The sequence below is a fragment of the Callospermophilus lateralis genome, chromosome 8, assembly GCF_048772815.1.
Source record: "Callospermophilus lateralis isolate mCalLat2 chromosome 8, mCalLat2.hap1, whole genome shotgun sequence".
Classification (NCBI taxonomy): Eukaryota; Metazoa; Chordata; class Mammalia; order Rodentia; family Sciuridae; genus Callospermophilus; species Callospermophilus lateralis.
The window spans coordinates 30,303,418-30,315,947 of NC_135312.1; the positions used below are offsets into that span (position 1 = coordinate 30,303,418).

The 12,530-nt window shown below is 35.4% G+C and overlaps 1 protein-coding gene across 1 annotated transcript in view; it reads left to right on the forward strand.

Moving 5' to 3' along the window:
- The first annotated feature begins 4,751 nt into the window (after window positions 1–4,751).
- The window catches only part of Klb (klotho beta), a 34,462-nt gene continuing 26,683 nt past the window's right edge, over window positions 4,752–12,530 (forward strand). Inside the window, exon 1 of the mRNA XM_076864786.2 lies at window positions 4,752–5,641. Coding sequence (XP_076720901.2) covers window positions 4,817–5,641 — 825 coding nt within the window. The 5' untranslated portion in view covers window positions 4,752–4,816. The remainder of the gene's footprint in view (window positions 5,642–12,530) is intronic.

Below are 12,530 nucleotides of genomic sequence, written 5' to 3' on the forward strand. Positions count from 1 at the left end.
GGTAGAAAGGCCTTCTAACTTAACTCCACTTTTTCTTCGGCAGGAGCTTGGCAAGATAGAGACCACGCAGAAGCGACTACTAACACCTCAATCTGTATATTTTATTTCCTTTTCCTGTCATATTGCCTCAGCCAGGATTTCCAGTATAATGTTGAATAGTAGTGATAATAATAGACATCCTTGCCTTACTCCTAATCTTAGTGAGAAAGTATCTACTTTCTCATCAAGAAACTTGTATATCTAATATTGACTTGTTGCTTTTTATGTTCGTTTTCTTATTAAAAGTAAAAAATTAAAAATAAAAAGGACTGGGATGTAACTCAGTAGTAAAGCACCTCAGGGTTCAATCCCCAGTACCAAAAGGGGGGGGGGAGTAAAAAGTAAAATTAAATATACAAAAGGAGGGAAATTACTATAACCCATAGTTTGTCATCCAAACACAATATGGAAAAAAAATGGATATTTTTTAAAAATTCCTTGTTGGCTACTGCTCTTATTATATCATTATAGTAATACTGATTATTCAATTTATTGTCCTGATTTTTTCTCTTACTAATTTTTGTTTGTTTTCTACAGTGCTGGAGACTGAACCCAGGACCTCGCACATGCTACGCAAACACTCTACCACTGAGCCACATCCCCAGCCTTATATGTACTTTTAATTACCCATGACTTAAATATTTTTTCATTAATTATATAGTTGTATTCATTTTTGTGTGATTGGATCCATGTTATATGAGTATTTGTTAGATATTTATTTTCTCTTCTTGATTTGCAGAAATTATGACCATTTTGCTGTAGGAATTTGCAAGATACAGAGGAAAGAAGATATACTGAGTCTTAAAAGATAAGTGCCCATAAACCATTAGAATACAAAACAAACAACTTGGGAGCAACCCACCTGTGTCCTGGTGTCCACATCCCCACCTGCAGAAAGTAGCATGATTCAAGGGCAATACACAAGCACAAGGAAAACTGGTGGGAAATTGTACAACCCCAACCTGATTTCACCCCTAGTCCAGCCCCTAGTTTCTGTCTCTCTATAAATATTAACAACCCAGACCAAAAGGTTGCTTCTCACTCTCAAAAGCAGCCCACACTCTCTCTTCCCCTTTGAGTACTTCCTTGCTTTCCTAAATAATCTGTCTGTGCCTCAATATGTGACATGTGCTATAATTCTTTTCTGTCTCATATGCCAAGGACCTTGTCATCCAGAGCTGAAATCCCCCTCTTGGGGACTGACTTGGACCCTCCTCTGGTGACAATTTCCCTCCCTTTGGCCATTTCCCTTCTAGATTTACCTCAATATTTTCCCAGTTTCTTATTTGTAATTTCTGGTTTCAAATTTAAATTTTGTTGTATATTTTAATTATAGTTGCAGGATTTACATATTATTATTTTTAAAAATATTTATTTATTTTTTTTTAGCTTTTAGGTGGACACAATGTCTTTATTTTATTTTTATGTGGTGCTGAGGATCGAACCGAGTGCCTCACACATGCCAGGCAAGCGCACTACTACTTGAGCCATATCCCCAGCCCTACATATTATTTTTCTGTAAATATGATTGTATAGTTGTATATAAACTGTATATATAATTTAATGTTTACTTCTGTTTTGTTCTTGTGGCAAAATATTCATAATTCAAAATTTAACTACTAATTTACTAATTTGTTACTAATTTCTGTGGCTATATAGTTTTTAATTAAATATATGTGAGGGTCTAAATTATTACATTTAGGGCTGGGGATGTGGCTCAAGCGCTCACCTGGCATGTGTGCGGCCCGGGTTCGATCCTCAGCACCACATACAAAGAAAGATGTTGTGTCCGCCCAAAACTAAAAAATAAATATTAAAATTCTCTCTCTCTCTAAAAAATAAATAAATTATTACATTTAAGTTTTCATTTTCATGAATGGTAATTGTACTGACTCCATTTATTCAACAGGCAATTATAAGCATTTATTCTGATAAGCAATGATAAGAATTTAGATAAAAGCTAGGTACAGAGGCTGGGTTTATGTCTCAGCAGTAGAGCGTTTGCCTAGCACAGTGTGCAAGGCACTGGATTTGATCCTCAGCACCACATAAAAATAAATTAATAAATAAAGGTATTGTGTCTAACTACAACTAAAAATATATATACATTAAAAAAAAAAAAAGCTAAGTGCAGTGGTCCACTCCTGTAATCCCAGCAACTTGGGAAGTTGAGGCAGGAGGATCACAAGTACGAAGTCAAAAGTTGGCAACTTAATGAGACCCTGCCTCAAAAATAAAAAAAAACACAAGGGGAGTTGGGGATGTAGCTCAGTGGCAAAGTGTTTGCCTAACATACAGGAGGCACTGGGTCAATCCCCAGGACTGCAAAAAAGTAATAATAATAATAAAATAGGATAAAAAGGGCTGGAGATATATATAGCTCAGCATACCCTTGGATTCAAACCCCAGTACTGAAAAAAAAATTAAAAGTAAATCTTACAGTCTAGTGGAGGAGACAACAACTCCAGTATTAAGTGATAAATGCAATGATAGACAGGTACAGGTAGTATATACTATGATATATTCATTTATTCAATGTATACTTTGGTGATTACTGTATGTCAAGTACAGTGGTAAGTCCCAGATATTTAATAGGAAACAAAACAATTATGGTCCATTTTGTTTCTTTCTTTCTTTTTCTTCTTCTTCTTTTTTTTTTTTAAGTATTTTAGAGGGAAGAGTGAAATCTTATTTATTTATTTATTTAATGTGGTGCTGAGGATTGAACCCAGTGCCTCACGTGTGAGGAGCAAATGCTCTATCACAGAGCTACAGCCCCAGCCCCTTGGGTTTTGCTTTTTTTTTTTTTAATATTTATTTTTTTAGTTGTAGTTGGACACAATATCTTTAGTCCATTCATTTATTATTTTTATGTGGTGCTGAGGATCGAACCCAGGGCTAGGTGAGTGTTCTACTGCTGAGCCACAATCCCAGCCCAGGTTTTGCTTTTTTGAGGTGAGGTTCTTCCTGCGTTGCCCAGGCTGGTCTTGACCCTCCTGCCTCAGCCTCTGGAATAGCTGGGACCACAGACACATGCCACCACATTCTGCTCTGTTTTGATTTTTAAAGAAAGAGGGAGGGAGAGGAAGTCTGTAATCCAACAGAGGATATAGATAAATGTACTGTGTGGTATACTATGTGATTTATTGGGTGATAAATGCCATAATAGAAAAAACATGGGCTGCCATGGAAACATAGAGGAGATTCACCTAAATCTAATTGCATTTTGGAATCAGAAAAGCTTTCCGGAAGAGGTAACTGGGTGTTAAAAAATAGACATGAGCTGGATAAAGGAAGAAACCAATTGTACACAGAGAGCACACACACCAATGTACAGGGACATCAGTGAGTTAGATATGTACAACTTATTAAAGTTATTTCTTATATTGTGTGTAGTCAATTAAGAAACAAAGTTCAAAATGATCCAGAAAAGAAGTGTCTTCTATGCTAAATCTGAGCATCACTTCTCTGAATTCTTCCCTTTCAGATAGAATAATATTTATTGAGCACTTAGTATTGTCATTCTCTAAGTGCCTTAGATGTATTAATTCATTTAAATCTCATAATAATCCATGAGTTGTTGTTGTTGTTATTATTATTATTATTACATAAGAGGAAATTGCAGTACAGAAAGTTTCCATATTTAAACTAGGTGGCCTGGCTTGAACTATTAAATACTATACCTCATTAATACATAATATTTCAAATATTTAAACATTAAAGTATTTAAAACATTAAAAAATTTTGAAGGTTATTTGAAAGCTAGAAATTCTGTACAATTTTTAACAATATTTTTGTAGTTGTAGATGGGCACAATACCTTTATTTTTGTTTATTTTTATATGGTGCTGAGGATCAAATGCAGTGCCTCACGTGTGTGAGGCAAGTACTGTGTTTGAGTTACACGTCCAAATAGTTGTCACCCATACATTTTAGTCTAATTTTTCCCATAACAGGAGAGGACTGAACTTACAGCCCCAGCCCTCTGTACAATACTTCTTTCTGTTTATTCTTGTTCCAGAATCATGCTGTTTAAATTGTTGTGGTCTGAAAGCAGTTATGACCTCACTATTTCTCTTTCAGGTTTTCTTCTTTACTTTTTGTAATTCTACCTATTTATTCTTCAAGTAACCTTTCTCAATAATCTAATTGAACTGAATTTTAAATTAAGGGATTTTGGTGAAAAGTACACTAAATTTGTAAATTAAATTGGAAAGTATTCATGTTTTATCTAGAAAGTGCTATATTTCTCCATTCAAATCTTCTTTCAAATCTGTTAATACAGTTGGTAATATTTATTCAGATTATTCTTAATTGTGTTTATGATTTTTATGGAAGTATAATGTCTTATGTCTTATTTATTATTGGTATTCAGAAATGCTATTGACTTGTATATAAGATGGTTTTTCCTGAAATATGAAATAATAAAATTACCATTCAAAAACTCTAAAAATAGCCAAGGTATATACTTATTCAATAATGTTCAAAAGATTTGCGTCAATGTGAAAGGCTACACAGAAAATGCCATTCTTATTCACTGTTCACATATGTTTGAGTTACACATCCAAACTGTTGTCACCCATGCATTTTCGTCTAATTTTTCCCATAACAGGAGAGGACGAAACATGTGGGTGACTGCAGTAGGGCCACCTCCCTCAAGTTACGTGGCTCTCCAGGACCCATCCTGAGTCTCACAGTTCAAGCTAATCATTGACAGAGCTTTACAATCACAGGCTTTTGCTAACGCGTTGATAAGACAGTCCAACAGTTAGTGGCAAATGAAGCCAGGCTGTGCAGCAGGGTCTCCAGGGAATGAATGGATTTTCTTCAGAGCCGATGAAAGACACATACGCTATAGGAAAACAATGTCCAACGGTGCGCTGCAAAGATCTGTCATCCTGTCAGCATTTATTCTGCTACAAGCTGTTACTGGCCTCTCTGGAGACGGAAGAGTTATATGGTCTAAAAATCCTAATTTTAGTCCTGTAAATGCAAGTCAGCTGTTTCTCTATGACACTTTCCCTAAAAACTTTTTTTGGGGTGTTGGGACTGGAGCATTTCAAGTGGAAGGGAGTTGGAAGAAGGATGGAAAAGGACCCTCTGTATGGGATCATTTCATCCATACACACCTTAAAAATGTCAACAGCACGAATGGTTCCAGTGACAGTTACATTTTTCTGGAAAAAGACTTATCGGCTCTGGATTTTATAGGAGTTTCTTTTTATCAGTTTTCAATTTCCTGGCCGAGGCTTTTCCCTGATGGAATAGCAGCAGTCGCCAACGCAAAAGGTCTGCAATATTATAATACTCTTCTGGACGCTCTAGTACTTAGAAACATTAAACCTGTAGTGACTTTGTACCACTGGGATTTGCCTTTGGCGTTGCAAGAAAAATATGGGGGATGGAAGAATGAATCTATGGTTGATATCTTCAATGATTATGCCACATACTGTTTCCAGACGTTTGGGGACCGTGTCAAATACTGGATTACAATTCACAACCCATATCTAGTTGCTTGGCATGGATATAACACAGGTCTGCATGCTCCTGGAGAGAAGGGAAATTTAGCAGCTGTCTACACAGTGGGACACAACCTGATCAAGGTACTGTACAGCTGACTTCTTGTTATATCTTCAGAATATATAGGCAGCAGAAGTTAAAAAGAAACACTAGGAAATTTATCTCTGTTTAAATGATCCTCTTGATTGAAATCAGCTCAAGTAGTTTTAGGCTCATTCACAAGTTCTATCTTCAAATTTTATTTTAAAATAGGGTGTGTTTTATTTGCCTAAGCTATTATTAATGCATTAATCTAATTAGTCTCTTCCAAGAGGAAACTGAGACTGTTTTAAAATTTACAATTATGCATTAGAATGTGAGAATGTGAGTTTACTTTCTTTCAGTATTTTGCACATTTAACTGTTGGAATCATTTTCTGACATGTCATTCGTTTCAGAATTATGTTAAAGGATGACCCTTTCAAACAGGCATTTGTTGTTAGCATGGCTATTCTTAGTGGTACTTAGCTATAGTGAGATACATAAATGTTAGCTAATGAATAGTACTAAATACAGAAACTTAAATAAATGTCCTTCACACTTAGTTTTGTGTTGTATGACAGAAAAGATGAGATTAATTGTACTGGAAGTTAAAATTAAACTAATATAAAAACTGGGAAGAATGTGTTCTACCAAGTATGTAAAAGTGGTGTATTTCAAAAGCTAGAGCTTATCTTGGGAAATGTTAAACTTATGAAAACAATAGTAAAATATAACAAAATAAGAGCTAATAGTTATTGATTGTTATGTCCTACAGACTACATTAAGTACTTTACATGCATTGACATGTTTGATCCTCATAACAACCTTATGAACTAGGTCCTACAATTGTTCCCATTTTAAAGGTGAGGAAACTTAAGCTTAGGTAGATTAAATAATTTGCCCAAGGTTACAGGAAAAAAATGCAGCTCTTGTGAAGATGAGGTTCATAAATGATGACATAATTAAAACATCATCCTTATTAAAAGTCTTTTTTAAAGAAATCTTTCAGAAATTTTCAGGAGTTTTAGCCTCACCTGGAGACTAACATATAGAATTAGATTTAACTTTTGAGTCAAAGAGTTTACTTGAAAAAATAAATTATTCAATCCCTTTTACATTTTAAAAATGGGAAAATAAATTATTAATTGGATTTTATACTGTGCAAGGGGATGTACTTTGAAGGAGCAAATATTAAACATGTAGAAATTTTTTTAAAAATTATTCAGGAACATAAAACTACTTCAGGCTAAACTTTCTTTTATTGGATCTTCTGGATATATATATATATATATATATATATATATATATATATATATATATAGACAATAATGCTATGGTTTTGATTACATCAGCCCTTGTAGGAAATGGATTGTATGATCATTTCAAGGTCATTTGCATATATTTTAGTAGAATTGATATAGAAAATATTATTAATGTGTGGGTATACTATGACTTCAAAATGTAAGAAATTAAATAGGAGAAAATTTATATAGCTATTTAATAAATAACTATTAAGATACACATGTTTTAAAACATTTTTAATCGAACTCTTTTAATTATTTTTTAAATCATTTTTAGTTGTCAATGAACCTTCATTTTATTTATGTCCAGTATTGAGAATCGAACCCAGTGCCTTACACATGCTAGGCAAGTGCTCTACCCCTGAGCTACAACTTCAACCCTAGTTCTTTTAATTATTAAGACAATCCATGCTCATGTAAGCTTAAAAATATTAGATTGTACCAAAAGATATAAAATAAAAGTGTTAGCCCCTTTCTTCCCCTCCAACAGTCCCAACCCAAGGAAACTATATTCTTTTTAAAGTTTCCTATGTAAACACATACCAGGCATAGGTTTATTTAAACTTCGTATAAGAAAAAATATTTTAAATTGTTGATAAGTTTCAGTTACCTGGAAAAATGTTAATAATTATGATTTTCATGAAAAAAACATGTTCCAGTGATTAAAGCCTTAAAAACTGACAATCTGGTAAAAATAAAGAGGAAAAAAGCATTAACTTACAAATGGATATTACTTTCACACTTAACTAATAAAATACTGTATTTTCCATATGCTTTCCATTTTCATCTAATTTTAGATAAGCTCTGCCTTCAATGCAAAATTAGTACTTTCTGATAGGGACATAAATTTCATTAGTTTTAAATAATTGCTTCCCAAATAATTTCTTTTATCTCCTTAAAATTTCTAAATAACTAGACTAAGTAAATGTTGTAAGTGGTCCCTTGAAATTGGTCACAAAGTGAAATTCTCCACATAACCCAGTGACCTATCATTCCAGAAAGAAATCTTGCAATGGTTTGGCAGCCTGGGTGCCACTTGTCCCCACTTGTCCCCTCTCTGTCCTTGCTTTAACATAGAAAAGATTCATTTGATATTTTATGTTGCAATGAAGTATTTTTTCCTTAACTTTTCCTCTTTTGATCCAGAAAAAGCATTCTTTAGCATTTGTTTTTAGTCCAAAAACATTGAGTTAAATAAGCCTCAAGTAAAACTCAATTCATAGGTAGGTAGTTATAGACTACTTTATTCCCCCATTCTCAGATAATGAAAAAATTTCAGAGTGACTATTGGAGACCCTTTAGTTGTAGAATGATATTGAAGACTCCATCTTAGTTTAAAATGTCCTGATTTGGAGGAACCTGAATGGTCTGTCAGGTCCAAGACTGACTTGGAATTTAGATGTCACATTATTACAGATCTGGTGATTATCTTGGAGCAAGTCTAAACCTCTGGTAAAAATTTTCAATAATCCCACCTACTAATGGATGCTCTGCTCTTGAGTTTTTAACACTGTCCAGAACAGAATGAGGGTGGATGTTTTGACTTGACTATCTTTGAGCACAGTAATCACCACTTTAAATACCTATAATCTCTGTGGCCACCTTGCCAGATAACTATTATTATCCCCCCTTACAGAGTGCTGTTTCTAATACACACAATGTTGACGACCTGCATGAAATTTATTAGTGGCTCCCCAAAGATTCCAGGGTAAAGTCTCAATTTTTCACCAAGGCTGTCAAGACACAACCCCCAGCCTCCCCTTCAGTCTCCTTTCTAGCCACTGTCTCATCCCACTGCCAATGCCGCCCCTTGCACCTCACATTTCATCCTAATTCCCTGCTGCCAAGGTACCAAATTTACCTTACTGTTCCTTTGCACCCAGCCTCTTGGAGCATGCTCTCTCTGGCTAAACTGCCCTTCTCAGTCCCTGCTTCACCCACCTAGTGGCCTTTAAAACTCACTTTAGGGCTGGGGGTATAGCTCAGTTGGTAGAGTGCTTGCCTCACATGCATATAACCCTGGGTTGAATCCCCCATACCACAAAAAAAAGGACTCATTTTATTAGACAGTTACCACCTCTAGGTTATTCCCTACCCATCAGAGTTAAGCACCCCTCCTGTGTACTCCCACAAGATGTCCTTGCTTCTGTGTAGCATTCACACCACATGGAACCTTTCTGTCCACATGGAACCTTTCTGTCCTCCCAACTCACGTGAGAGTTCCTTGAAAGGGGAAACATGGTGTTGTTTTGTTTGTTTGTTTGTTTGTTTTTGGTTGTTTTGGGGTTTTGGTTTTATTTTTGTCTTTATGTTCCCAGCACCTAACACAGGATATTTAATATACATTAGGGTATAGATGTTGGTTGAATGCATAACTTAGGATTTCTACCTTAAACTTTGTAATTTAAAAAAAAATGTCAAGTTCAATCTTCATATTTCATCACATTATTGCTAATTCTTAAAGTATATTAAGAATATATTAATATGCCTACATCAATCAAGTGATGTATTAGACACTGTTGATTGCAGGTGACAGATCTAATTCAAGTTGGCTTTAGCAAAAAAGGGTAATTTCTTGACTCAGTTACCAGACTACAGGGATGAATAGACTCAGTAACCAGGATACCCTCAGAGTGGGCTTTATCTCCATCTCTCACATCCAGTTCTTCTTGTGGTTTGATGTCAGTCTTTCCTTTGTAGAGGAAGGATTTCTCTCTCTTAAGTTCAGGTTTTTCAATTCCATAAACAGATTTGGCCCATTAGGACCAGGCTCTTGGCTCTCAGCAAAGCCCCAAGGGTTCACATTAGTAATGACAGTAATGATGTCTGCTTCCATTCTATTTTTAAATCAATAAATTCATATAGTAATTTAAATTTGTAGATTTTCCTCTTAAAATGGAATACTTGAGAGCTTCTGAGTAATCATTCACAGAAGTTTGGATAAATGAATTTGTTCATGAGACAATAAGTCATTCAGTTCATTACTCTACTAAATACTGTCAGCCTCCATGACAGTTTGAACATTTCATGAATTTAATCTTTTTCTTTTTTTCTTTTTTGAGATTGTGTCTTGCCAAGTTGTCTAGGCTGGTCTCTCAAACTCATGGGCTCAAGTGATCCTCCTGCCTCAGCTGCCTCAGCATCTGGGACTGTAGGCCTACACCAGAACATCCAGCTAACATGTCATCTTTCATAGATAGATACAGTGCAAGAGTTTCTCAGCCTCAGCACTGTTGACATTTGGACCTGATAATTCTTCATTGTAGTGGACTGTCCCTTGCGTTGTAGGATGTTTAGCAGCAGCCCTGGCCTCTACCTACCTCATCCCCATCCCCACTCTCCCATTCCTCCCATTCACACTCCTGCTTCTAGGTTTTTCACCTACTGGGTTTACTACCCCTACTGGCTTGGTATTATTTGTGAAATACTTGAGAGAGCTGCCTCAAACCATTTCTTCTTCTTCTTCTTCTTCTTCTTCTTCTTCTTCTTCTTCTTCTTCTTCTCCTTCTCCTTCTCCTTCTCCTTCTCCTTCTCCTTCTCCTTCTCCTTCTCCTTCTCCTTCTCCTTCTTCTTCTTCTCTGGGGGGGGTGGGGCACCAGGGATTGAACCCAGGGGCACTTAACCACCAAACCACATCCCCAGGCCTTTTTTATATTTTATTAGAGACAGAGTCTCACTGAATTGCTTAGGGTCTCGCTAAGTTGCTGAAGCTGGGTTTGAACTCATGATCCTCCTGCCTCATCATCTTTCACATTAACATACATTTATTTATTTATTTATTTATTTATATGGGAGATTGAACCCAGGGGCAACTAACCACTGAGCCACAGCCCTTTCCTTCCTTCCTTCCTTCCTTCCTTCCTTCCTTCCTTCCTTCCTTTCTTTCTGTATTTTATTTAGGAGTCTCCCTGAGTTGCTTAAGGCTCCGATAAGTTGCTGAGGCTGGATTTGAACTTTCTATCCTCCTGTCTCAGCCTTACAAATTGCTGGGATAACAGGAGTGCACTATTATGCCAACCTGTTAGTTATTTATGAACAAAACATTATACTAACTTTAAAAAAATCTTGTTCTATTCTTTTAAACAAATTTCAAGAATTTAAATAAAATGCTATATAATAAATTTTTACTCATTTTCGATGCCATACATTGTTTTACAAAGTTTCTGGGTTTTTGTTGTTGTTGTTGTTGTTTTGTTTTTTGTTTTTTGGGGTATCACTTAATGTTGAACCTTTTTCTGGTTTTTTCGTTTGTTCACATATTCAAATATCACATGTACTATTTTATTTACTAAAGTGCTTTTATTTAAAATTTTCTTTTAGTCTTTTTTTTTTCCTAGGTGTTTGGTGCTGGGGATTGAACCCAGGGCCTCACACATGCTAGGCAAGCACTGTACAATGAACTATATCCCCATCCCTTAAATTTTATTTTTGACTGGGTATGGTGGTGCATACTTGTAATCCCAGCAGCTAAAGAGGCTGAGACAGGAGGATCAAGAGTTCAAAGCCAGCCTCAGCAATTTAGCAAGACCCTGTCTCTAAATAAAATATTTTTAAAAAGGGTTGGATATGTAGCTCAGTAGTTAAGTCCTCCTGGGTTCAATCCCTGGTACCAAAAAAAAAGAAAAAGTTTGGACACCTATAATACCAGAGACTCGGGAGGCTAAGGCAGGAGGATCACAGATTCAAGACCTTCCTGGGCAATTTAGTAAGATCATCTCAAAGTAAAATAAAAAGAGCTGGGAATGTAGCTCAGTGATAGAGTTCAGTTTCTAGTACCTCAAAGAAAAAAATATTCTGAAGGAAAAATTTATATCCTACAATAAATGGAGGACCAATATTTTTAATACCCCCAAATAATACATAACATTTAAATACTAATTTCTCAACTTTGCTCCACCTAATGTCATCTACTATATAAAAAACGGTAGGTGTAATAGGCTTAGAAAATACCACTGAGGGTGGTGCTGGGGTTGTGGCTCAGAGGTAGAGCGCTTGCCTAGTATGCATGAGGCACTGGGTTTGATCCTTGGCACCACATAAAAAATAAAATATAATAAAGATATTGTGTCCACCTATAATTAAAAAATAGATTAAAAAAAAGAAAGAAAGAAAAGAAAACACACTGAAGGCTGGGGATATAGCTCAGTTGGTAGAGTGCTTGCCCTGTGTGCACAAGGCCCTCGGTTCAATCCACCAAAAAACAAACAAACAAAAACACACTGAATTGTGTAAGTTTTACTCAGCACTTTAGTGTACACTTAGTACCAAAACCAAACACAGTATGTCATTTAAAAATGTCATAAAATGCTTTTTCTTACATAAGTAGGAGAATTTAAATAATGAGCATTATTTTTAACTAAGAAAATGCCAATATATGTTTATGTATTACTAGCACTTTAACTATTCATAATTAATACTTTAAACTTGAAAATAAACTATACAGTCTAAAATAAAATAGGCTATAAACAATATATGTCAATGCTTTTTTGTATACCACACGCAAATGATGAAATTATTTTCAACATTCCTCAGGGATTCAAGAGATTGCTTAATATGTTCAAGGAAGCTCTTAAGACAAAAAACAATATTGGGAAACCCTACCTTAGGTCAAGGCCCCACCAAGCTGTTCCTGCACCACGGATTAGATTGGT